Source organism: Episyrphus balteatus, chromosome 4 (genome assembly GCF_945859705.1).
Source record: "Episyrphus balteatus chromosome 4, idEpiBalt1.1, whole genome shotgun sequence".
Taxonomy (NCBI): Eukaryota; Metazoa; Arthropoda; class Insecta; order Diptera; family Syrphidae; genus Episyrphus; species Episyrphus balteatus.
This window is the reverse complement of record NC_079137.1, coordinates 74,077,789-74,105,123: the sequence shown is the minus strand read 5'-3', so window position 1 is coordinate 74,105,123 and position 27,335 is coordinate 74,077,789. Positions and strand designations below refer to the sequence as shown.

At 33.8% G+C, this 27,335-nt stretch overlaps 7 protein-coding genes across 7 annotated transcripts; 2 read left to right on the top strand and 5 right to left on the bottom strand.

Moving 5' to 3' along the window:
- Positions 1-817: 817 nt before the first annotated feature.
- LOC129919363 (peritrophin-44) lies at positions 818-2,027 on the bottom strand. Its single transcript, XM_056000220.1, has 2 exons — positions 1,953-2,027; positions 818-1,833 (listed from the first exon to the last, which is right to left on the bottom strand). Exon 2 carries the CDS (start codon positions 1,796-1,798, stop codon positions 818-820), a length of 981 nt encoding a protein of 326 aa, XP_055856195.1. The 5' UTR covers positions 1,799-1,833; positions 1,953-2,027.
- A 2,962-nt stretch (positions 2,028-4,989) lies between these two features.
- On the bottom strand, positions 4,990-6,057 carry LOC129919362 (peritrophin-44-like). The gene has a single exon (XM_056000219.1). It carries the CDS (start codon positions 6,040-6,042, stop codon positions 4,990-4,992), a length of 1,053 nt encoding a protein of 350 aa, XP_055856194.1. The 5' UTR covers positions 6,043-6,057.
- A 2,586-nt stretch (positions 6,058-8,643) lies between these two features.
- Positions 8,644-9,714, bottom strand: LOC129919360 (peritrophin-48). Its single transcript, XM_056000218.1, has one exon. It carries the CDS (start codon positions 9,712-9,714, stop codon positions 8,644-8,646), a length of 1,071 nt encoding a protein of 356 aa, XP_055856193.1.
- Positions 9,715-11,979: 2,265 nt separating this feature from the next.
- LOC129919962 (peritrophin-48-like) lies at positions 11,980-13,816 on the top strand. The gene is made up of 2 exons (XM_056001101.1): positions 11,980-12,140; positions 12,226-13,816. The coding sequence occupies exons 1-2, from the start codon at positions 12,134-12,136 to the stop codon at positions 13,689-13,691; spliced, it is 1,473 nt and encodes a 490-aa protein (XP_055857076.1). The 5' UTR covers positions 11,980-12,133; the 3' UTR covers positions 13,692-13,816.
- Positions 13,817-17,425: 3,609 nt separating this feature from the next.
- LOC129919359 (peritrophin-44-like) lies at positions 17,426-18,481 on the bottom strand. The gene is made up of 2 exons (XM_056000217.1): positions 18,475-18,481; positions 17,426-18,408 (listed from the first exon to the last, which is right to left on the bottom strand). The coding sequence occupies exons 1-2, from the start codon at positions 18,479-18,481 to the stop codon at positions 17,426-17,428; spliced, it is 990 nt and encodes a 329-aa protein (XP_055856192.1).
- Positions 18,482-20,834: 2,353 nt separating this feature from the next.
- On the top strand, positions 20,835-23,005 carry LOC129919963 (peritrophin-44-like). The gene is made up of 2 exons (XM_056001103.1): positions 20,835-20,936; positions 22,004-23,005. The coding sequence occupies exons 1-2, from the start codon at positions 20,930-20,932 to the stop codon at positions 22,978-22,980; spliced, it is 984 nt and encodes a 327-aa protein (XP_055857078.1). The 5' UTR covers positions 20,835-20,929; the 3' UTR covers positions 22,981-23,005.
- Positions 23,006-24,723: 1,718 nt separating this feature from the next.
- On the bottom strand, positions 24,724-25,768 carry LOC129919358 (peritrophin-44-like). Its single transcript, XM_056000216.1, has 2 exons — positions 25,762-25,768; positions 24,724-25,697 (listed from the first exon to the last, which is right to left on the bottom strand). The coding sequence occupies exons 1-2, from the start codon at positions 25,766-25,768 to the stop codon at positions 24,727-24,729; spliced, it is 978 nt and encodes a 325-aa protein (XP_055856191.1). The 3' UTR covers positions 24,724-24,726.
- Between the last annotated feature and the right edge of the window lie 1,567 nt (positions 25,769-27,335).

The following is a 27,335-nucleotide window of genomic DNA, read 5'->3' as shown; positions in this document are numbered from 1 at the left end:
TGTCATTTGCTTCTACAGGAATCGTAAATAAGTGAAGCGTTACCCCTCGACACAGCCATTTCATTCTGCAGGAATCATACATAAGTGCGTTACCCCACAACGCAGCTATTTTATTCTACAGCAGTCATTAGATTCTACAGGAATCATAAATATTAATGCGTTACCGCATGACGCAGTCATTTGATTCTACAGGAATCGAATATAAATGAAGCGTTACCACACGACACAGCCATTTCATTTCATAGGAATCATACATAAGTGCGTTACCCTACAACACAGCCATTATTTTCTACAGTAGTCATTGGATTCTACAGGAATCATAAGTATAAGTGCGTTACCGCACGGCGCAGTCATTTGATTCTACAGGAATCGTATATAAGTGAAGCGTTACCATACAAAACAGCCATTTCATTCTACAGGAATCATACATAAGTGCGTTACCCCACAACGCAGCCATTTTGTTCTACAGGAGTCATTGGATTCTACAGGAATCATAAATAAAAGTGCGTTACCGCACAACGCAGTCATTTGACTCTACAGGAATCGTATATAAGTGAAGCGTTACCACACGACACAGCCATTTCATTCTACTGGAATCATACATATGTACAGTGTTATCTATCGACACGATGCAGTCATATTATTCTACTGGAATTAAACACAAGTATAGCGTTACCGAAGCCATTTGATTTCAAAATGGCTTCTTCAGCAGTAACGCTACACTTGTGTATGATTTTTTATGATAACAAAAGAGAAAACAAAATTCATTTTTATTTCAAAAACAAACAAAGCATTTTTTATTCAGAAAAATAAGATTTTAGTTACATATGGGATAATTTGGCTTCTTTTCCTGGCAAACTCCAGCTATTTCATTGAGGTAAGGATTACCACTTGGACATTTACCCTGAGCATATGAAGCGCCATCTCTGCAATTATAATATTGCATGCATTTTGTATTGGCAATAGCCATAAATGACTTCGTCACACCATCACAACGATCCTTGTTACAAACAACCTTATCTGGATCAACACATTGTTGTAAACTCTCACTGAATGCACTATTTTTAGGACACTTTCCGAATTGACCTTGATCGTTTGCTTTCGGACAATAAAAGTAACCAGTGCATGATAAATTATCAGAATAGAAATAGCCTGCTTTTTTACATAGACCAGCTGGGGCAACAGGATCTTCATTAACAGATGGGCCAGGTGGTCCAACTGGGTTCGATGCACACTTAACATTCTGTGGATAATCACACAATCCATTGTTTGGATTGAAATAACGATCAGTTCCACAAACACCTTTAGATACAACTTGTCCATCAGCACAACGCAACCATCCATTGCAACTCTTACCGTCACCCATGAAACCATTTTGTACCAACAAACATGGTGAATTGGCAATACAAGATGATGATGATGCCCAAACACATTTGATTGCTACCGAATCATAAACTTGTCCAGTTGGGCATTTGACGCAATAGGTTTCGCCTTCATGACAATAGCAGTATTTGTTGCAGTCATTTGGATCAGCTTTGTAGACATCAGTTAGACCGGAACACATGGTTTCGACATTGGTGTTGCAATTGACATTTTGTGGAAAATCACAGACACCATTTGTTGAATCGTAGTAAAGGTCGTCATTGCATGTGCCATAAGTACCTGCGCCATTGCGACATAAAATCCAACCTTGACAGTTGTTGGGATCGGCAATGTAGGTGTTATTTTGAACAAGTTTACACGTTTGATCTGGTGATAGGGCCTTGACTTGGCTAATATTGACAGTTAATGCAATCATTAGAAGCTGAATGGCAGCACTTAGAGTTGAAGAGCCTAGAAGAAAAAATTGTACAAAATTGAAAAACAGGGGAAAAGTTGAAATTTCATTTTCTAAGCAAGGTTTTTTTCTCCAATGTCAGTGCCGTGGTATTTTAAAACAAGCAAGTCATTACCATGGTACTCGTTAAAATTGAACCAAACTTAATTTTCTATACATTTTTCAAGAGGAAAAAATATACTAAAATAAGGATTCTACTACGTTTTGAATTTAAGCAAATGACAGTGAGACATGACACGGTACTGACATTTTTGAATGTTTTTTCCAAACTCCCATTTCCAAGTCAAAGTTCGTAAACTCATCTTGTCTAATAATTCCTTAAATGGAAGTAATGGAAACCCTAGTACACAATCTAATAATAATTTTGCTTCTATAACACCTTACAGAAGCCTTATAGTAGCATAAATGTTTGCTACATTGCAATTGCAATCTTCAATCTGTGATTGGAAGAGAGGACCCGAAAGTAAGTTACAGTCCTGAGAGCTAGCAAAAAGGGCCAGCCAAGGTGATGTTTAGTTAAGAAGCTGTTTGCATTGGCACCTGTCAGAACAACGTAGTTGTTGACCGGTCCACTAAATGTATACGAATACACCAGGCGCCAATGTCTATATAGTTTTTTTTTTTTAACGAAACAGAACATTGCCTGACGTGTTTCGCGGATAACTAACATTTTAATTTCCTTTTCAGAATCTTGAAAACTTAATTTCGAAATGAACTTTTACTTTTCAAGATTCTTTAAATTAATCAAATAAAAAGTAGTAGATTCTTATTCTTCTTATTTAACTTCATCTTGGTGAAAATGGACTTTTCTGACAGTTTTGTTGACATTCATACATTACACAACGAAATCATAAATGAAAAATTTCGTTCTGCTTTTTGCACTGCGGTACGCTATTCTACTAGCGAAATTGAAAATTATACCAGTTTATTTAGAGAAGTTTCCACCTCTTTTTCGGACCGTGTGAGCATGCTTTTTAACATTTACATGGTTCACAAATAATAATTAAGATGTAATCGCTGGTGTAGTTAATATAGGTAAATGTCCTTTTGACATTTGTCAAAAAGAAAATGGACAGGTTCAGAAAAGTTAGGGGCTACACATTTCCGTTCAGAAAATGACGTTGAATAAATTCTTAGTCCCTCATTATTCCTGAACGTGCCCGGTTTTAACTCTTAAGCGGCGTGCACATTATGTAGATTTGTGATGATCAACACGGGTGATTAACAAAGTAGAGTAAATGTTGTTCAATAATGCCGCTCAAATGTTGTGGACCCGATTGAAGTTGGTAAGATCAAAGAACATTGCGAATGCTTGAACGCTTGATGACAGTTAAATGGCAGTTGAATTAAAAAATGACATTTTACTGACATACAACATAAAAAATAATACGTCCACATTTAATTGAGAGTGTTTACGAGTAGGACGCTGGCCAACAATAAAAAAAAATGTTGATCGACATAATATGGACGCATCTTTATATAAACGCCTCTGCCGCCGGAAAAGAAGTATAACTTCAAAAATTGATTGAAAAATGTATTGTTTTGAAAGTTGTTTGGGAAGTGTAAAAAGCCCAAGTGCAGTTTGGCGTCATTCGGATAGTGGCAACTTATGTCAATATAGTTCATTAATAAATTTAAGGACCCTTTTCTTTTTTTTTTTTTAAACACTTTAAGAATCTGTTAAACATTTTAAAAACAACTCTTTTAACTTTCAATGTATTGTTCATAAAAAAAAAAAACACTCTTAAAGTCACTTTCAAAAATATTCACCTTTCATTTTATGGGCTTTTCCGATTCGGCGGTAATTATTTCGAATAAAAAAAGTAAAATTCAGAAGAAAAAAACAAGTGTTTTTTCTTCGTCAAAGTAAACTGACTGGCAAATAATTACTTGTATTGCCTTTAAATAGGTTCAAACAGAATATTACTGTTTAACACTTCAATTAGGTAATTTTTTATTAAAAAAGATACTATTCCTTCGAAATGGATGGCGACAAAAATCTGCTCATTTGATTGATTAACCATTATCAATATCAATACATGAAAAGAGCATTTTTTTTTTTTGTATTATAAGTTAATCATTATTGTCAAATCTTTGGCCAATAGTGTTTTTGTCTATAATAAGAAATGTAGTCGTTAGACTACCACGAACTTCTGTTTGATTAAAATATGATAAGATAATTTTGGTAGCAAGTAAAAGCGATAGATTTAGTTATGTGTATTTCTTTGAAGATGGTACGAAACAATTTGACATGTTTTGAACTTGTTTTGGGAAATGTTTTCTTGTTTTCCAAAAAAGTTATACAACATTTTTTCGTTCATGGTTGATGTAAAAGGAATTTAACCTTCATGTTAACAACCAAATTTTTATATCGTTCATCTTTACACATTTAAAATTTTTGTTTTCGCATCAATATTTATAGTAAGTCTCAGTCTCGGCGCAGGGACATTAGATCCAGGGACATAACGCCAACATTTCAATTGTGCGACTTATGTCCCACTCGATTGTGACAAAATTGGCGTTTGTGTCCCACTCAAGTCGGACATAAGCTCCACAAATAAAAAAGTGGGCGTTATGTCCCATTAACAAAAAATTTACAAATTATAAAATTATCTTCCATCTGGGTGAGACATAATTACATAGTTGAATTTTGGACTCATAGCCCTCCTTATTGGGACACAAGTCCATACCAAATTTTCATGGAGTTACACCTATCTTTATGGGTTTCAAAAAGAATCCAACCAAATTTTTTTTTAATCCAGATTCCTAAAATGCAAAAGGAAATTGCATACAACCCCATAGCCAATTGAGTGGGACATAGGTCCCAAATTGAATGTGGATTATGTTTCATTCAAGTAGGACACAAGCTCCAAAATTAAAAAGTGGGCGTTATGTCCCTGGGCCTTATGTCAATAACGACCGATGACAAAAACTCCACCAACATTTTTGTTACAAAAAATTCTACACCTGAACGTCACGTTCCGACTGGGTGTTTTTTTTATACAAAAACGCTTTCAGCGGTGTTTTTTTGCAGTCAATCTTCGTTGGTGTAGGAAAGCCTTTTCTAAAAATAAAACATTTCAAACCATTTTTGATGAAAGTTTTAAAAATCAATTTTTATTAATTCTACTACAAATATTGATTTTTTCATTTTAATCCACACAAGCCAAATAAGTTATGACTTTCTTTGTGCAACTTTGTGTCTTCTCATCAAAATAGAAATCCTCTGGACACGAACCCTCCGAAGTACTAACTCCACCATTACAATAAGTATATTTAGAGCAATCACCTTGAAGATTAGCAAACTTTGTTCCCATACCTTCACAACGATCATGAAGACATCGAACATTAACACGATCCTTGCACGAAAACGAATTAACATCGAAGAATTTTCCATCTTCACATCTGCCAAAAACTGGATTCCGATCAGCTTTTCCATTTTCCATTTCATCGCAGAAATAATATCCACTGCAAGAGACTTCATCCGAAATGAATCCAACAATTGGTTCGTCATCAGTTCCACAAATAATGTTTGAAGGTTCTTCGGTTGTTGTCTCGACTAAAGCACAATCACTATCTTCCAAATCACTGCATCGTTTCAATTCACGACTGAAATAAGTTCCAGCAATGCATTTTGTAGTTTTGAGAATGCCTTTATTACAAACTTTAAAAGCTGTACAAGAAGTTGGATCAGCCATACGGATATTGTCAGCAACTGACATACAAATAGCATTATCTGAACTATCTTCTTCTTCTTTAGGGCAAGTGTACTCATTTGGATAAACACAACCTGAAGTTTCTGGATTGAAATTCAAACCAGTTGGACAATTTGAGTACAGTTCAACACCATTTTCACAATAAATGAATCCTGTACAATCGTCAGGGTTTCGCAAAAATGTTCCGTTTTGTTCCGAAGCACAGGGTTTTTTCAAGTTCTTCGCAAATGGACATTCGACGTTTGAGCTTTTGCTGCATTTAGCTGAGTTTTTGTCAAAATACCAGCCTTCTAGGCATGTTCCACTATCGATAATTTCCGATGCTTCTCCACATTCAGCCCAATCAATACACGAACCGGGAACAAGGATTTTCGTAAAAGCTGGCAACATACTGCAAATTTCTTGCACTACTGATGAAACTACAGGATCAGCTATGCTAAATGCCAAACAAAGGAGGCCTGTGGCCAAGATAAACAAGGATTTAGACATCCTTTAAGTCGGCAAAAAAAAAAAAACAAGAACGTTTAAAAATATGACAGAAAAATATGTTCCGAAAAAAAGGTGCGCGATTGCAAGACTGATTCTTGAATGATGACCGAAAATCGATTGTTGGCGGTTAAATACGTATTTAACTTTTAGTAAAGTGCGTTTTGATGTTAAGTTGAGGCAAAACCTTTTTTTGAACAAAGACGAAGAAAGGAAGTTCCTTTGATTTGTAACCCAAAAAAGAACAATCTTTTGATAAAGAAATGCTGATAGCAAACTATGTGTTAGATGGCGGCTTTGATAAAAGACTTTTTTGATTTTTATCAATCAATAATTTAATCGTTTTAATGAGAACTTTTCTGTAAAAGGCCTAAAACTGGGCCAATTACCGACAGTCATAGATACATTTTGTAATATTTGGGTGTGTCCATTGGTTTCAAGGTTTCTCTTACAAATAAATGACATTCCATAAAAACATATTTGAAACCACCGTCAATCTATTCAATTTTCCTCTGATAAAGCTTGCACAGCCAAAAGTTTCTTATATGACTTACATACTTAAGATATTATAGGGGCCTTAAGGTGGCGCTGCAATCAATTGTTGATTTGTTTCTCAACCAACAAGCTTCTCTAGAATGCTCCATTTTTGCTGCTTACATTTTCGCACACCAAGTGTCTTAAAAGTGCTGTCTACTGCTAAGAAGTCAAAGGTGACGTTTTGTCCAGTATGTCGATGTTGAGTGTCCTTTTTTTATGTTGGAGCTCTGTATAACACTTTTAAGAACGATGTTAAGTCACCTTGTCTAAAACGTTTTTTGACATCACGTGTATCGTTAAAGTCTTTACCGATCCTTAAGTGCATTCTCCATACTCATCTTGCACAGGCAGACGAACTTAGCAGAGATGCCAAAACTATATACATTGCTCTATAACTACAGCTTGTCTCTGTAGACCCTGCCAAATGCGGCCTTGAAATTGATGAATAGGTGATGGGTACCGATTTGATAACTTTAAGGGTTTTTCGTATATTCCCAACTAGCAGTTTCTAAGTTCTATATAACTGTAGTATCGAGATGTCACTTCATTGAAGCAATTTTCTTACTAGTGTGAACATGCCTTTAAAATTTAGTAGATTCAAACCATAATGATTCGATGTAATCCTTGAGTTAGTTAATAAAGGTAAATTTCATTTTGACATCTGTCAAAATGTAAATTTTCACTCTGATGGGGCTTTTAGGCAATAAGTGCTCAAACGTGTAACCTTTCACTTTGATGACACTTACATTTATTTTTCTTGTTCTTTGTATCTCTCATGTTCTTCAAAGCGGGGGTTGTCAGATTTGACTTTGACAGATTCGCTTACTTCCCTAAAAAGTGCGTTCACATTGGCTTCACTCCGCTGATTGATTTTGACATTTTTGTGTTGAGGTAGTTTTAAACTCATTTAAAATCTTTGGACTCACATAGCTGTCAAACTTGATCGGCAGAGTGAGTCTAATGTGAACACCGTCAAATAACTGGCGGAAGAGAAGTCAACTTAGATCGAGGCCTGAGTAGAATACCTTTCTTTTAAAAATGTGACAACAAAAACTATTCAATAATGCTACAAGTCGTGATTCTGTTCACATTACCAAAATTGTAGCCGATTTTCTTTCGTTTTATAACCCGTCAAAAAGAAAAAGATAGCAGAAGTATGACAAAAACAGAGCAAACAAAATTTCGTCCGTATATCAATTCCGTGACTTGTTTTCCTAGATGTCATTTTTGTATAACAGTTATAGAACAGTATGTAACATTTACTAGAAGTAAAGAAATATCAAACAAGCAAACGATTAAATTTTACGATTTATTTTTGGGAGTCTTACGTTATTATTCTAAGCAAAAAAAAATCTAAAAAGATTGGATATTTTCAGACAAATACCTTTCCACGTGTTTGTGAAACACCAGCAAAATATTGATAACATTCATTTCTAAACTTTTTTGTTTCTTTCTTTTAGCAAAAAGATAATTTTGTATCTTCTTTTGATAAGCGATAAATTACTTATTTCAACTAACAATCACTTCCTAGCACATGCTTAAAATGATGAGTTTCATATATTTTTATCTGATTCATTAAAATTAAGTAAAATCTAAATAACTGCTTGAGATAATCTAAGATAAGAAAAAAACGGCAAATCCTTTGAAGTTTAATAAAATTCAATAAATTTCGCTGATTTCTATAGTTTTTTTTATTGTTGTCAGTTGAAAAAAAAATAGTTTAACTGATATCAGAAACAAAAATTCTTTATCTTATCAGTACCCAAAAAAAAAAAATATAAAAAAAATATAAACTAAAACTAAAAATACTGAAGAGATCTTCTGCTAAAACTCTTTCAATATACCTATTATATAAATATTCTAATAATTCCGAAATGGCGCCCAACTATGAACTTAAAATTGTCACAGAAAAGCATAGTTTTTTCTTCCAACAGCTTATAAATGTTTCCCTTAAATTCTAAAGATGAAAGACGGCTTACGAATTTTTTTTTGGCTTACAGCAGTATTTTCAATAGAAAAAACTTTTTTTTACTAAATTTATCAATAATTAACATCACTTTATTTTGCTCAAACAGCAGTAGAATTTGTTGAACAAGCTGGAAACTGCACAACGTCACTCGTACACCGCTGTAAGTCCTCATCAAAGTATTTCTTATCATCAGGACATGTTCCATTACCAATTTGTTTACCATCTTGACATATCAAATAACCTCTGCAACTATCTGACTGCCCATTGACAAGTTGAATACCATTCAAACCCATTCCAACACATCGATCATACTTGCATTCAACATCACTTCGATAACCACACTTTCCACCATCCAAAGGATCAAAAAATCTTCCATTCGAACAATTCTGCCAAATCATCTGAAATTCCCCTGATTCTTCCAATTGACAATAGAAATATCCCGAACAAGTTGTATTATCCGAAAGAAATTGTCCATCATTTTGACATATTCCCTGACCGGATTTTTTAAATTTTCTCAACTCAGCTAGTGGACAATAAACATTCTTTTCATAATCACAAATACTTTTGAAAGCATTAAAATAATATCCCGTTGGGCATGTTCCATTTTCAAGAATTCCATTTTGACAGAAATGATATTTTCGACATCTTTGTAGATTGGAGAAAAATTGTCCATCAGGAATGATATTACACCAATTATCCGGATCAAGATTCTGTGGGCATGTGAAATTTTGTATACAAACATCTGTTTCCGGATTATAGTTAAGACCTGATGAACACGCCCCCAATGTTGCCACACCATTTAAACAATAGTAGTAACTACTGCAGGAATATGGATCAGCAAGAAATGTTCCATTTTTTGTTGTCACACTAGCACATGGTTCGGAGGATAAACATTTTATCGTATCCGGATCAACACATTTATTTGTATTACGATTAAAGAAAAGTCCATTTGGACATGATCCTGATATTGGCTTTTGATTAATGCACTGAATCCATGTGTTGCAACTTGTTGGATCTTTTAGAACGGTTCCATTTTGAACTATTGTGCAGGCAAAAGTGGCGTTAAAGTTGCTTTGAGTAGAAATGACTGACGAACTGGATTCGGTATTGGGTTGTGAATAGACTCCATAAAAACCAATAATAGCGAAAAGAAGTATTTGAAGTCTCATTGTAAAAGTAACTCGCAAATTTAAAAAAAGGATATCAAAGTGTTTCAACAAAATATCGTACTTTTTCGAGTATTGTTCTTAATTTTATATTTCAAATAATCGTCCAACGTTCTTTCCTAGAATTTTAATACTGAAATCGATTTGGTTTAAGTTATGCCCTTAAATATAAATTCTTTCATTGATTTACAAAAGAATAATTTGAAATCGATAGTTTCAATATAATAGTTTTTTTGTGCAAAATCATTTGATAAGTATTTAAGTACATTTTAAGTAAATAAGAAAACCAAATCGTAAATATGTCAATCCCAGAAGTAATTGAAAGTTTGACTTAACAATGATTTATGTATTAAGTCTCGATAATTTATAATCGAAAATGTTTTGTTTACACTTTTCATCGATCGATCATCGTTTAGGTCTGTTTTGACAGTTTGGTTAACCATTCAAAATTTATCAATAAAATTCTGACATTGAATCCAATTGGCAATACTGGACATTGTACGCTGACACTGGCGCTGTTTGTTGTCAAAACTTAAATAGTGGCAGACGTTTGCTTCGCGTAAAATATTAAACGTGTTTAACCTCATCAGCTACTGATAAGTACTAGAACACCCAAATGACAGTTGGTCTGTCCCGGAAGTAATGCAATGCGAACCCCCTAAAATTCACGTGATGGAGCGCAAGATGAAGATCTGTCAAAGCAAATTGCAAAGCGAAATTGTGAAGCCGCCATCATGGTGCCAGTTATGTCCGTCAAATTCACTATCCAATTTGTCAAAGCAATGTTCCTTTTTAACATTGTTTCTAAAATTTCAAAAGTTGCATTACTTAAGCACTTGTTACTTGTGAATAAATAATTTGCGATTGACATGAAATTTTCACAAGTGTCATTAAAAGAGTAGGAACTTACTATTTTCTATCTAATCTAATAATGGTAACTGGGTGCCCTCTGGGTGTCAAGCTGGGAACAGGGACTTCTTAGCCGATGTGTTATTTTGATATTTCCATTTCAAGTTATACAGAATACAAGGTCATATACACCCGCCATTTTAATGACGTCATATGTATTATAAATCGAATGTGAACACTGCCTTAAAGATTAAAGGCAACCATATTTGAATGTTTTATCTATGAAAAGCAACAAATACAACACTCAACCATAGACAAACAATAACCAAGACCGGAAACTATCGGTCTAACCTATGGAAACTTCATATAAAAAAAAGTTGAATAGTACAACAGATGACGTCACTTAAACAGAAAGAGGTAGATTAACGAAAATCTGTGTATTATAGGTAAGAGAGAAGAAATGACAAGGTGAATGTCTTATTCCTTTTTCATTGAATAACTCACGCTCTGATTTTTTGACACATCTATAATATTTTTTGACAGTTTTATCAATTTATATCAGTATTTTTATTAAAAACATTTATTTTATTTTAAGAATTGCAACAACTCTGATAAACTGAAACTGAATTAGAAAATAAGAATTTTACCTTATCAATCAAATTGAGTAATGACAATTTTTTAGAGTTTATTTTAATTTTGGCACTTTGTGTCATTATGTCAGTTAGCTATAAAATTTCTGGGAATTTTGACTTTTTTGTTTGAATCACGCAATAATTACCTTTTTTATCAATACAATATTTTGAAATTCAAATTCTAAAAAATTGAATACAAACATGATTCAAAGTATAATCAAGAATAATCAGTAACTGATAAGGCAGATAACTACAGTAGTGTTCAAAAGTTTATACCTCAATTTTTATAAAAGTTTTAAAATTTTTTTCTTTTGTTTTTAATGATAAAAGTTTTAGTCAAGAAGAAAGGTAAGCAAGGAAAAAAGGTTAAAGCTTCTATAAGGATTTAAAGAAGCAATAGTAGCATCTGCTTTATAGAAGCTAAATTGTTATTTTCTGCTTGGATAATTCATTTAATCAGAAAATTCAATCCGATAATTCAAGACAAGCACTGAGTTATATCAATTTTAGGAGCGCCAAAGTGCATTACAACTTTTAAACCCAACTGTTTGCTTGAAATATTTTTTAAAAATTGTCTCATCCCCAATTAATCAGACCCCAATAACACTTTACTACACTAATTTTCTCAATGGAATTTTGTTTCGATTAATTAAGTTTTTATCTTTGAGATAAAATCTTCATTGATATAATTAAAAATTTAGGAAAAAAAATTTACAAATAAACCGATAAGCTTTTTCTATTGAAGGCAGTTTTTTTTTGTTCTTTTTTTTCTTAAGCAAGTTTTAACCTAATCAAAACTTCGACATGGTATTGTCGGAAATTAATAATCATGGTATTATCTAATTGCGATAGAGCTTCTACATACACCTCTAAATCCTCTATTTAAGGTCTAGGCTATCGATTTCTAAAGACAGTTATACGAAAGAAAGTTTATCGAAAACATGCTTGGTGAGTATACCAATATTTTGTTCGACTTCGAAAATTATAAGAAATTAATAAAATTTACTAATATTCTGTATCTTTTTTCAAACAGCACCAGCTTTCTACATCGTTGGGGCCTTGGCTTTTATTTTAATCGATCCAAGCTCCGCCTTAACCCTTAAGCAAGCTAATTCAGTGTGTCTTCTTTTGCCCGATGGAGAATTAATATCCAATTCTGAAGATTGCTCCCAGTACTATGATTGTGAAAATGGAAAAGCTACTCTCATGTCATGCCTTGCTAATTCTGAATTCGACAAAGAGTCTCAAGGCTGTGTACCCAAAGGTCAGTCTTCGTGTGGCGTAGTTGAGGAAGATCCTTGCGCATACGTGCAAGATGGAACTTTCGTTGGGGTCCCTAATTCTTGCACAGATTACTTATACTGTTCTGACGGTGTGGGTCAAAAGTCTAGCTGTCCCAATGGCTTGAACTTTGATCAGGCAGGTCAGGCTTGCAAATACAAAACCGAATACCCCTGTTCGATAGGTCCAGGTGATGGTAGCATTAATGTTTGTGACGTTGTTCGCAGCGGCATTTACTTTGGCAGCTCAAAATCGTGCAATCAATGGCAAAAGTGTCAATATAATGGACCTCCAGAATTGTCAACATGCCCTTCGCCATATGTTTTCAATGTGAATACCCAAGCTTGTGATTGGGAAGCAAATGTCAATTGTCGTCAAACTCAAGGAGATACATCAACTGGACAAACTGGTTTAGAGGGAAAATCCTGTGACACAAATGGAGAAGTTGTAGCTGCTAAAGCTTGTAATGGTTATTATGTCTGTCAACAGGGCAAATACAAGTCTGGTCTATGCCCTAATTTACAATACTTTAATCCGTTGAACAACAAATGTGTGTCACGTTTAGATGCTGTGAATGATTGTGATCGTTGTCAAGGAACTAAAAAGGAGTTTGTGAATCTTTATCAAGATGATTGTGTTGGATATGCTGTATGTCAAAATGGCAAAGCAACGTCAACTGGAAAATGTAACTCAGGTTTCTTCGACGAGGTTAGTGGAGCTTGTGTTGTGGATGGAAGTAATCCAATGTATCCTGTGTGCTATGTAAAGCCTGAAGCTACAACAGTTGAACCAACTGAAGAAACCACAGTGAAGACACCTCAAACAGATGCACCAACAGCAAAACCAACTGAAAAACCAACTGAAAAACCAACTGAAGCACCAACTGAAAAACCAACAGAAAAACCAACTGAAAAACCAACAGAAAAACCAACAGAAAAACCAACTGAAGCACCAACTGAAGCACCAACTGAAGCACCAACTGAAAAACCAACAGAAAAACCAACTGAAGAACCTACTGAAGAACCTACTGAAGAACCTACAGAAAAACCTGAAAAAACTGGAGAGAAAACTGATGCCGAAAAAACAGGAAAGGAAACTGAAAAATCTGAAGATACAACTGGCTCCGAAGAAAAAGAAGATGAACCTGTAGAATCTGAAGAAGAACCCGAAAGCGCATTTAGAAAATTGAGGAAATGGAAATGGAATTTCTTCCAATAAATGATACCAAGAAGTTTATAAATCCCAAACCAAAATTGTAAAAAGTAAACTATCCCTATTAAAATGTGCACCATATTTGTTTTCTAAAAGTCCGCTATAGTGAAAAAAAAAATTAATAAAGAAATACTTACATCAACGATTTGTTTACTTTTATATTTATATGGCCTTGTCCCAGGTAGAAGAGCAGTGTTATACACTTTGTATAACACATTTCTTGACTGAGTGAGTTTTCATATGTGGTTTGTGTAAATTTTTGGCTTGGTCCCTTGAAAGCCCATTGAAGTGTTTAAAACCTTTGGTGACAAGTCTTATACAAGAAGAGACTGATTCTTATGTATTTAGAGCAGTTTGGAGATTCTCAAAGTTTTAGGGTAAACAATGTAGAGATTTATTTCTGCATGTATACTTTCTTGTCTTGCGAACATATGTACATGTGTATAGCAAGACCACACCCCATCTTAAAGTTCTCGACATGTGCTTAAGCCCTGATCGATGGTACCACGCCCCTTTTATAGGAATTTATATTGTTTCCTTTGTACCTATACACTGACATTTTTCTTAAGACTCTTCGATAAAATCAGAAAGGCCCAATATGATAATAACGTTTATTGAAAAAACGTTTATGGAAAAAACACTTGTAAGTTCCCAAAAAATCGCAACGTCACCGAACTTGTGCACCTATAATAATTACTGTGGTAAACAATTGGCTGAGTAATGCGTAAAGAAAACTCAAGTGTGCACTGAGCCTAAATCCCATTGAGTACTCCAAGAGATCTTTTATCTATACGCTTCTCCACCAAACAACAGGACATGGATGATATGAGTATTTTATAAAGCGTTTAATTGGTACTTCGAAGTACTACGTTTGATTTCTGCGGTGATGCCATTTCCCGAGCTTACATCAGTAGCCAGAAAGGCAAATTCTTTGATACATGTTGTCAAGTCAAGTTTTGACCAATTTAATGATGGCATAGGATTACTTCCATTTAACCATTTTGTCGTGACAGTTCACCTTTTGACGGTGTTCACATTGGCTGACCCATTTTGACATTTCTGTCCCAACTAACAATTTTGCTTCTTTAAAGCCTTACAGAAGCGGTAGTTGCATCTAGAAAGCTTTTAAGAATTTTAATTGTTAGATGAGTGTGTTACTTTTTAAGTTGCACTTCATGGTAAGAAATTTTAAACTCATTTTAAATCTTTGTACTCACACGCAATTGTCAAAATGAGTCGACGGAGTGAGGCCAATGTGAACACCGTCTTTTATGTTGATAATTTGTATAATCTGACAGAATCTGTAATGCCTGAAGAAATACCTAATTATAATACCTAATTGCCTACCATCAACTTCAAACTCTTATATGATTAAACACGAAATCTTTAGACTTATACATAAATAAACTACAAAAAGTTTTTTTTCAGTTGTTTTGAAAAAATGAATAAAACCCACATTCAAATACCGACTTTCTTTTTAACAGTCATTAAAGCTGAAGAAATGCTTGCATAATTTTACAATCTTCGTAAATTATATTTTGCATATTTTTAGGAAAATAGCAAATTTCACTATTTTACAGTAGTGTCCAATACAAACTCTGCTAGTGTGTTAAGACCCGCAGCCAAATATTCTCCATAAAAATATTGTAATACAAACATAAGTTGAAAGCTGTCTTCTATTAAACAAAAATTTTATTACGTGCTCTTCAACAATCATGCCTATCATTGTATATATATTTCCATAGTACTATCATGAAGTAAAACGATCTTAGGAACTCTAGTGGTGACTTGAAAAATCAGAATTTGTATGAAAAAAACACACTGAGCGCCCACTCAAAAAAGTGGCGACATGAACTAATACTAAATTCGACTTCATGATAGTACTATAGAAATATATATACAATGATGCCTATTACCGAAGACGCAGAAGCACTGCGGCGGGAATGAGAGTCACTTTCGTCAGATTTCCTATTACTGAACTCGCCGGTGCGGAAGTGATAGAATGACATTTGACATATGTATGTCGGTAAGCAGTTTGGGGTGGTTTCGTGGATCAGTAATACAGTTTATCCCGGGGAGTTCACGGATTGAAATTTGATGTGGTTGCGGATCGAATAGATTCCCGGAAATGAATCACTGCGTCTTCGTTAATATGCATGAATATCATTTTTATTAAGAAAGAAATAAACAAAGAAAAAACGTGGTTCCTCGTCACCATGGTTTCTTCTCGCCACCATAGCGCTTCCCTGATCATTTGATTTGCTAAGATTTGACTCACCGTGTCTAGTGTGAGTAGGTGGTGTGACTTTTGTCCGAAATAGATAAGATACCTAATTAATTAGTTTTTGCTTGATAAAAGTTGTCTTACTGAACTTTGATATTAATTATATTTTATTCTTGTATCGCTTTCGGAAGTTTTTTTTTTAATTAATTTTTAATCAATCAATTTCCAGGAAATTCGATACAAGATAAAATAATAAGGATTCCTATTCATGAAAGAGTGTAAACTCTTGTTAAACCGGGTAAGCGTGGTAAAGTGGGAAATATGTCAAAATTTTGTATGGATTTGACAGCTTGTTTACCAAATTTTCGTTTTAGCAGTTTTACCCAAACTTTACATGAATTGCATGAGTATAAGTTCAGCACCCTTAATAAAACTAAAGATCGCTTAGGTAACTATTGGTTATTGGAAACTGTCGAAGGCGTTGTGTGCTGCTGCTTAGCCAGGCTAGCTGTATGTGTTTCCCAGCAGTAACCAAATATCCATGATCCAAGAGTGCTACCAGACTGGTGTTTGGATCTGTAATTGTGAAACTCTATTAACTATGTCCCGTTTTCCCGACAACTTTATAAATTTCTTCCCATTTTTATTTTTTGGTAATAAACACGGGAATTTTTTTTTAAATAATAGGATAGCACCGCCATGGCCGCCACCGTGAACCTGATAATTCTTTGCCATTATTATTACAAAGGTCATTATTATCACAGTTGAGTGGCAAAATTACTGACAAATTGGCAGGCGAGTAAATAGGCCATTGGGCTTTTAAGCAAGAAGTGCTCAAATGTCAAACGGCTCACTTTGAAGACACTGACATTTGCTTTTCTATTAAAAAGCTTATATAGGAACTATAAAGTTATGTTTTTTTAACAACAAAAAAATCAATTTAACAAGAGTCTTTAAACAGTCAGCAACAATTTAGCTGATAAATTCGTACGAAAATTACTTTAAATTTTGTATCTGTCATGTTATTCAAAGTGAGTTGTCAGATTTGACTTTGACAAATTCGCTTACATCCCTATTGGAAAAATTTGCATGTAAATATAACAACAACTGTCAAATGCTCCTAAAATAAAAATATATTGCTTAAGCTCCTGATGTTGCCAACTACGAATTAGGTAAGCTACTACTGCCAGCCTAGGTTAATCACAAAAATGCACCGTTAACGGTGACGGTGAGTATTTATCAGCGGCATACAAAGTGAGAATGTCAAAATTGTAATTCAGAATCTATTGATTGGAAACATACTTCACTTTTAGCATCCAAACAGTATTAAAAAAAGTTTCAAAGATAACACGCATTTTTCGTTAAAATAGATAAATAAAAAGATAGAAAGAATCCTTAAAATAATTTTTTATTTGTTTATTAACTCCACCCCGCAGTTTAATATAAACCAACAAATTCTTGATAATTTTTAAAATTGTATTTTAATATGAATATCAATTTAAAAAAAACTTTTGCATTAAAAATCACAAACCGAATAGAAAGTCTCTTTAAATGTACAAGCTTGTAACGATTCATCGAAAAACATATCCTTTGCACACTTTCGTTTTTCCTTAACAAAACCTTCCTCACAGGCATAATAATGACGACATCCAAAGTCTTCGGCAATAACTTTTAAATTACCCCGACCCTCACAACGATTGTGCTTACAACTTGTCTCTGCCGGATCATAACAAGCTTGCTTATCTTTATTGAAAAACAATCCCTCAGCGCACTGACTCCAGGAAGGCTTCTTGTCAGATATTTTTGGACCCTTATAAGCACAATAGAAATATCCCCTGCAACTTGCATTATCTTCAACATACTTATTGTATACCGGTTTGCTGTCCTTGCCACATGCATTTGTTGGAATCGGATGAGACTTGCAAGTTACTTCATATTTACTCTTGCACTTGCCACTTGCTACCTCATAGTACTGACCATTTGCACAAGTTGTTTTTTTCATAGTACTTTTACTACATTGAAAGTACTTATTGCAGTTATTAGGATCCGAAAATGAGGCACTTTTAGGAAGGATTCCACAAAAATCCGATATATCAATACACTCCGAATCCTGAGGGAAGACACATAATTGTGCCGATTCATCAAAATGATAGCCATCAGTGCAGGTTCCCTTGAGACCTTTGCCAGATTGACAGAAGAAATATCCGTTACAGTTAGCTGGATCAGCTATCCATTTATTATCTTTATTCTTGCATTGCTCCTTGCAATATGAATCACTCAGAGAAGTAACGCACTTCTTGCTGTCTTTGTCATAGAGTTTATCTTTGGGGCAAGATGTGACAGTTCCAGTTCCATTTTTACAAGTGACATAAGCTTGACAGTTGCCAGGTTGACGAAATTGCATTCCATCGACAAATCGTGCACATAATTCATTATATTCAGCAAAGGTAACAGCTATAAAAGTTGCCGTTAGAACAATAACAAGTAGTTTCTGACAAACTGTAAATTAGAAATAGAGGTGTTAAAAATTTTGACAGATATTTTGCAAATGTCATTTCAAGTCACCTTTCATTTTGCCAAGGTTTTTTTTTAACTTTTTCTCCAATGCAAAGTTGTTGATCTTAGTTAAGCAATTTGGAAGCTACTAACCAAATCACATTTAGTGTTATTGGTTTTAAATGCTATCAAGGTTTGTATTTTAGATGATTTTTGTACCCAGGCAAAAGAATTTTTTAGCGATAAGATAACCTTAGTGGATTGCTAAAATTTATATTGTATTAAAAATCTCTCACTTAGATTTATACCTATCATAAATTTGTTTTGGTTTTGGTTGTTAGGTTTGGCTAAAAAAGCAATTTTGATAAGCTTTAGGTTATACTTCAAAACAAGTTGTTTATCCAAAACCAATTCTGAATTTCATAGACTGATTGGTTTTCCCTTTTGGTTGATGACAAGTTCGGCGCTAATTAAAAGTTTCAACTTTTTGTTAATCTGTCAAAAAAAAGCCCCGAAGATTTGATAAGGAGATAATTAAATCTAATCTTCACCTTTTCATCCGTTAGAATCAGAGATGGCAAAAATTGGATTTTTTTTGATTTCCTACATTTGTTACGTCTACTACATAAATGAGGTAGTTAACGTAGTTTAATGTAGTTAACGTAATTAAATGTAGCAGACGTAGCGCTAGACGTCAAAATGTAGTTTGAAATGCCAATTTTACCACCAAATTGTCAAAGTCTTATTCAAATCGAAATACATAGCTGTGATAGTGTAAATTTGAATAGAATATTTGAAACCAGATGGACTTGGGGTGGTTTCTTTGAAAAGGTTTTACTTTACGAAACCAAATTCTCACGAAAACACAGCTATTTTTTTTTAAATATTTTTGAAATATAACGTTTTTTATGTAGTTATTGCACGTACGAAATGTAGGTAGTACATGAAACAAATCAAGCGAGTAGTTTATTCGATTAACTACGCGTAGTTAACCGAGTAGATTACCTGACGTAATCTACTCTGCCATCTCTGGTTAGAATCTCCGAAATCGGGAACAGTTACTATCTGTGAATCAGGCCGCTCAGCAACTGTTTTGTAATGAAATTATTAAAAAGATTAATGCTAAGTCCATAAACAAAAAATACCAAGACTGGAAACTTTCGTACGTCTTTCCCCCCAAAACCCTTTTGTGTACAGTGTTGTCTGTGAATATATGTGAAAGCCACCACGTTGGTAAATGACGTTAACACGCACACATTTATAGATTCACGACATTCACCACACATCCAACACGAACACAACGATAGGTTCACGACATTCACCACACCTCGCAGCTTGTAGGCAAACGTCAGTTGACCGCCGAGTTTCCAGTCTTGGTATTTTTTGTTTATGGCTAAGTCACTCAACTTATCTTAAACAGAGAAAAAAATTCGAATTAGAAGGAGTAACGCATGAGTGACGTATGAGTAACGCAGGAGTATCGCGGGAGTGACGTAACATATTTGGCGTCTAACGTATTTTCTCAACGAACAATAGGTAACCTGAAGTGCAGGAATTTGAAACTTCGGTATTCTTTTTTGGAGACTTTTCGAAGTCACAGTTCATAACTTAAAACACCGGTGGAGACCAAAATTTAAGTGAGCGCTTATAATGTTCATTATTATTCTTTGGAAAACTTAAATTATGATCTTTGGCAGAAGACCAGCCTAAATCCTTCTAATTTAGGGATCTATTCATTCGTTTTTCAATCATTTACTTCACTGTGGAGACTTTTGCCTTTGCCTTTGTCGTTGAAGAGTTATTTCTTTTTATTTCAGATTTTGAATGGATATAGCGTGGAAGTTTTGGGAAAATATGTTCGAGTCCTACAACTTTAGGCACTGTGTACACTTGCGTTTTTTTGACGCATGACGCAGCCTCACAGCATCACTGCAGAAAGTTGCGCACGCATAAATCTCCACGCACTTGTTTTCATTATGATTACTCCTAACATTTTGACAAACATGACAAAGCAGTTCGATCGATTTTGATATAAGCTCATGTAAACTCATTCCTATTACAGCTGAGATTTATGACTTCATCCAGCAATCATCGATGTCATAAATAATATTATCCACACTTTGATGTTTGCTACATAAATCAATAAATGGTACTTTTAAGTATTTCTTATCAACTTAACCAGTATAGAGTTTGTTCTAATTAAAAATTTATAACCAAATAAATAAATCTCACAAAGTATACAATCTAAACAAAGCAATTATTTATCATACATTTTGATAATAAACATTACCAGCTTTGACTGATTTAAAGAGCTTGTTCGCAACGCCACCTGTTTTGTATCTAATCTTTAAACTATGAGCGAACATTTGTATTGATGAACTTTTTAAAATCATATTTGGACATTTACCAACAACAACAACATTAAAAAGTATAAAAGGCTGCGTTAGCCATAGCTAAGCTTTAGTTATCGGTTGTCAGAAAAAAATAGTCAAATTAAATTGGATAATTAGAAGAATTAAGTACAATGAAAGGTATATCAGACAAAAATAAAAAAAAAAACATAAACAATAAACACAATTTCGCTTTCTTTTTCATTTCAACAAGTTTAAGCTGATAAGTGTTGTGTTTTTTTGACAGCTGATAAGGGCAGCAGCACTGTGTTTTTGATTGTTATCGGAGTGATTGGTTATTTAATGATTATTTAAGAGTGGTAAAAGAGTAAAAGAAAAAAACTATAATCAGAAGAATATTCTTGAATGATTTCTTTTTAACACTTGAATTTTTGCTAAGTGTTGAATTTTTTTTTTTTTTTTGTTTTAAATAAATGAACGTTGTGTGGAAAAACATCAACATTTTTGAAGTTGCATAGGTATACACTCAAGAATTAAATTGTTTTTGTTTGATAAAATGAAGTGGCGATAGTAATAAATATAAAAGCAACTCAGCATGACAGTTCCAACGCCAATTCTATACCTACATTAATAAAGACATTCAACACCACTGTGCTTCGTACAGTGTGACACGCGCCTTTTAATATACATGCGTTATCAATATCCGCTTTCTTATTGTAACGAACACTTAACACCATAACCGATGTCAGAAAGCACTCATTTTACTTGCTGAACGGGTACAACACTTAACATTTTTTCAAAAGAAAGTGTCGTTTGCAATCAAAAACTTAAATCAATTTAATTTTTTTAATTATAACTCTCCCAAGTCAACGGGATTCTTGAAGTGACAGCTGAACGCGACTTAAAAAAACGAGTATTTTTAGGGGGAATTTCAGACTCTCATGAAAGATTCGCGTTCAGCTGTCAAATTCTAGCTTAAAAAGTGGGTTATATGAGGTCCCACACGTACCCGCCAACGTTTTTTTACATAAAGGCTGTCCCGTACCAATGACGACCGACGGCAAAAAACGCCACCCACAGCGTTTTTGTATGAAAAAAATTTAACACCTGAACGTCGCCGTTCCGTTTTTGACATACAAAACCACCTTCTACCTATACGGTGACACAAGAGTCACAACACTTTTCGAACTAACTTGTAACACCTAACTTAAGACCTTTAAATTTAATCTTTTCTCTTTTATTTCAAGGATCATCGATCTACTTTGTTGCAGCAAGTCTCTTCTTGATCGTCCTTGGACTTCCAACCGAAACTGAAGCAATCTACAACAACTTTTGTCGCCTATTTCCCGATGGAACAAAATTCGCCAGTCCAAAATCATGTGACTCCTACGTAACCTGTACCAATTCCACAGAAGTCACAACAAAATGTTCCAAAAATCAAATATTTAGTGTTGAATCAAAAAAATGTGTTACATCAAAAACTGGTTGCCCTGATCCATGTGCACCTGATATTGATAATTATTGGGTAGCTGATCCAAAATCATGTAGTGGATATTATTATTGTCAAAATGGAACTGGACTTCTTGGTAACTGTGCATTGGGTCAACATTTCAATGAACTTGATCAAGAATGCATTTATTCGGAAAAATCAAAATGTAAAGGTGACAGCTACTGTCAAATTGTTCCGAATGGTATTATGTTTAAAGATGAAAAAAATTGTGAAAAATATCAAATTTGTGAGAAAAGTAAACTTAAATCGAAGAGTTGCCCGAAAGGACAGTGGTTCGATCGAGATACTGGCAAATGTGCAGCTAAGGCAACTGTCAAAAGTTGTAATAGTTTACCGCAAAAAGTTTGCGTAAGTGGTTGGAAAACTGAGAAAAATAAGGCCGTTAAAGATAAGGCCACTTGCAGGGGTTATTATTGGTGTGCGGATAAGGGCAAGCAAGCTGATGAAAATCCTGAATGGCATCAATGCAAAGAAGGAGAATTTTTTAATTATAAAAAACAATCTTGTATGCATCCGTTGAATGTTGATTGCGAAGAAGATCGTTGTGATGGACGTGGTAATTTGTTTGTGAACAGCGATACCAGTTGCCAACATTATTTGGTTTGCAAAGATGGTATGACAGTTGCTGAAAGGAAGTGCGCTGATGAGATGTTCTATGATGAAAAGAGACAAGCATGTACAACAGAGGTTATTGAATATGACATTTGTACTTAGAAATTGAAGAAAAATAAAAATTAAAGAACAATGTCAAAAATTATGTGTTTTCTTTTTACTTGCGATATAGGTACTATAGGGCAAGTTTAGGATTCGTAAAAAAAATCGAACTCGAGATAACAATTTTACATGACATTACGATGATGGAGAATGCCAAAAAAGTGGGTCCGGCAATTCTGTCTGTCTGTCTGTCTGTCTGTCTGTCTGTCTGTCTGTCTGTCTGTCTGTCTGTCTGTCTGTCTGTCTGTCTGTCCGTCTGTCTCTATCTGGAGCTGCAGCCTAAACGAGTGAAGTGATTTTCTTCAAACTTGGTAGTTAGCAGTTTTTGGTGATTCCCTAGAGGGGAAATTGAAATTTTTTTTTATGACCAAAACTAACGGTACCTGCCATATAACGGAAATAGAAAAGTTAATTTTTTTCAAAAACGGCTCTAACGATTTTGATTAAAATTTTTGTGTGTAATACTACACATAAGGGCCAACTTTTTAAATAAAAAAAATATTTTTTGTACCGTTATTAACGGTACCTGTCATAGAACGGTTTTTTTCGTTTCTGAATATCTCGTACAAAATTAACCCAATTTAAATGAAAATTTTTATACAAAAGTGTGTAAGTAAAGATAATATTAAAATTGTAGAAAATTTTCAAAAAACGCATTTTTGGTTTTTTAAAAAATATTTCAAAATTTTTTTTTGAAAAATCAATTTTTTGAAAACGGATCAATGAAAAATTTTGAAATTAAGTTTTTATGTGTAAATTAATTATTTCTTCAAAATGGCATACCAACTTTTTTTTTGAAAAATGTTAAAAAAATTTTATATATAAAAAATTATTTTTTTAAAAAACGGCTCCTACAATTTTCAAAATTTTTTTTCTAAAAATACCTTTTTATACGAGAAATAAAATGGCATATTTGTTTTTTTTTTTTTAAGATATTTTAAAACGGAGTTTTATTAATTATAAAAACAGATTTAATTTTTGTATACTACTTATGAAATTTCTTCAAAATATCAAATGTTAAATTTCTTGAATAAAAAGCTTTAACATTATAGTTACTTTAAGCATAAGAGCAAGTACGTGCGACCCCAGTCGTGCAATTTATTTTTTTTTGGGCTTTTAGTCAAAGTTGGCAACACTTTATCTTATCTGCATCGGTGCTAAAAATATTGGTTAGGAGCCATCAAAAGGCTGGGTTTCAAAAGGCAACCTAAGCGAAAATCTTGGCATACAGCCAAGTTATAAGTCGAGGCTGCAAACTAAAACCAGAACTAAACACCTTGAGAATAGCCTTTAATCCTTAGGCCTGGTCACACATGCGTTTTTTGATTTAACAGAAATAATACAAAATTGCGTCAATCTACTGATCTCGCGGTGACGCTTCGGTAACGCTTCGATAACGCTGCTGTGTTTTGGTACCCTGCGAGTCTTTTTTCCCGCAGTGTATGCATCCTCATTTAAACTGCGAATACATTAGGAATCAAATGTGTGGGGCATCATGCGTCAAAAAACGCATGTTTGCAGCAGGCCCTACATTCTAAAAAGAAGAAAAAAACACATAATCTCTGGGAAAAGAAGAAGAAGCACGTTAACGGTCGAATCTAATGAGGATACATAAACGTCACTTTGACATTAAACAGGGTTGTTTTCAACCTGTCATTTGATTAGTAGAAGATCACACAACAAGAAATAAAAAAAACACACGTATTCTTCATTTAAAATTTATTTAATAGTGAGAGATATATTTTTTCAGGAAGTACATGCTAGATAATTTTGAACTGTAGTTGTACACTCCATAGAGCTTGAATCAAAATACTGTCCATCAGGGCATTTTTCTTTTCCTACAGTAACTCCTTTATCGCATAATAAATAATGCTGACAACCTTCATCTGAACTAATAACTTTGCTACGATTCATTCCATCACATCGATCTTCGTCACATCTGACATTTTCAGCTGTATAACATGCCTGTTGCGCGCTGTCAAAAAATTTACCCTCTGGGCACTGGCCAAGTTGTGGTGATTCATCCACAACATTATCACCCTTATCTTTACAGTAATAATATTTACAACATGTTAGTTCATCACTGACGAATTGATCTCGAGCTGGATGTTTAGGTGTTCCGCAAGCGTTTTCTGGAATCGGATGGTTTAAGCATTCAACTTCAGATTTTTTAGTACAACCTTTTTGTACGTCATAATATTGTTTCTCACAAACTTTTTCAGTTACTTTATTCTTGACACATGTATAATATCTTTGACAGTTATTTTCGTTCTTAAATGGCATATTATTTGGTGCAATGTCACAAATGTCAAAGCCTTTACAATTTGAATCCGATTTATATACACAAGCTTGTTGTTTATAATCAAAATCTAAGTCATCGGGACAGTATTCCTGAACGCCACCCTCTGGACGACATGTAAAATAACCTTCACAAGATTTTGGATCTTTTTCCCAAAATGGTGATTTTTTAGTACATGGATCTTTGCAGTATGAATCTGGTACTTTTGTAACGCATTTGCCAGTTTCTTTGTTAAAGTATTTTCCTTTGCATTCGGTAATTTTTGCGACACCATCTTGACAGGTAATATAGGAATCACATTTACCAGGGTTACGTAGTTTTACACCATTTTTAAACAATCGACAGATATTTGAATCATATGGTTCAATCAGTCCCTGCGATGTCTCAAAAAGTGTCACCGCCAACAAAAAGATTAGAACTGTGAAATTCGAAAAGTTTTAGTTAAAACAAAAAAAATTAAACTTGTTCAAGATAGAACCTACTCTTCATGTTTAACTTCTAACAGAAGGAGTAATCAACAACTGCCAATGATATGTGACAGTTGGCTTTAATATATAAAAAAGAGACTGTTATTGGATTTTAAACTATTTTTGACAAAAAAAAAAGATAAGATAAATCATGAGCACTTTCTTAATAGGCGGAAGATAATTTTTTTGGGTAAAAACCAGACTTTTTAATTTGAAGATTTATATACAGCTAAGCAGGAGTACTTATGCTGTCAAAGAAACATTTTTTAATCGTGACATGATAAGTTATTGATTTAAAAAAAAATTAATTGACGTTACCAATATATCAGCGTCATTGTTTTTTTCTTTTATCTTTTTGGTAATTCTTTTGATTTCTGTTCACAACTCCGAAATATTTTTTAAAGAATTAAGTAAACACTATCTTTTCGTATGAATAGGATTGTTTTAATACAATTCATTGATGATTTTGACGTTTTCATCATTAAACAAAAAAAATTTACTTGTTAGCTCAGATGTTAATCCCTTTTCAAAATGTCAAGAATCTCTCAAACTAGCGTGTCTCAATAGTTGTGACAGTGACGTCTCATGTTCGGCTGTCAATTTTGGTTTAAGCAACGTTTTTGACAGACTTTTCTGTCATGTCACTGCAAAAGTGTTATATTAATGGTTTGTAAAAGACTGGCTAAATAAATAAGCCCAAAAAGCTTGGTTGTTATTGTAATTAATATGAAAAATGCTAAGCCTTGGATAGCGTCTTTTATCCACTGGTCTTAAAAAATTGCAAAAACAGACTTAAAATGTGAATTTCTTAAAAGTATAACAGTTTTTTGAAAATGTTGCACTTTTTTATTCCAATTGACAATTATATTCATCGTTCAATCTCTACCAAGTATGTAAACCAAAATGAATCATCTTGGTTTATAAAAACAAATAAAGTTGCTTAGGCGGAAGAAACTTGCACCGAGTTGTTGTGAGAAATGTGAACAGACGTCAAGTCGTAGAGCCATCCGATATTTTTTTTTGAGACTGCGTAGAAGAAAGTGGTGAAAAGGAAGTTCTGAAACGGATGCCATTTTTATTTACAAGCTCTGAAGGCTCAACTCAACTCAGTTCAACCACTACGGTGCCTCCAATCCGAATTTATAACTGTTATACGATACCAAATGGGTTTGTTTAATTTACAGATCTCTATAAAACTCTGGATAGTAGATTCAAATACAAATGTGGACTCCTCTGTATATAGAGATTCTATATATCTCTATATACAGAGGAGTCCACATTTGACCATAGGCAAAGGCTAATGACAGCTTCGATTAGAACTGAAAACTGTTATACTTTGTTGGTAAACCATAATCCAGTGCTTTGTAGAGATATACACGCTAAACTTGGCCAACACAAAACGATTTTTCAAACGCTGATTTTAAACATCCTTAGGCCTTATGCCCAATTTATTCACTCGCCATTATATTTAAAGTCGACATTGAAAACAGAAAATTTGTCAAATTTCATACGAATTTTAAAATTTTCCATTTTAAATGGCGAATTTATTTTTAATGGTATGTGAATAAAATGTGCCTAAGTGTTAAAAA

Excerpts from the sequence above, each read along its gene's own strand:
- LOC129919363 (XM_056000220.1), bottom strand. The coding sequence starts at position 1,798 with ATGATTGCATTAACTGTCAATATTAGCCAAGTCAAGGCCCTATCACCA.
- LOC129919362 (XM_056000219.1), bottom strand. The coding sequence starts at position 6,042 with ATGTCTAAATCCTTGTTTATCTTGGCCACAGGCCTCCTTTGTTTGGCA.
- LOC129919360 (XM_056000218.1), bottom strand. The coding sequence starts at position 9,714 with ATGAGACTTCAAATACTTCTTTTCGCTATTATTGGTTTTTATGGAGTC.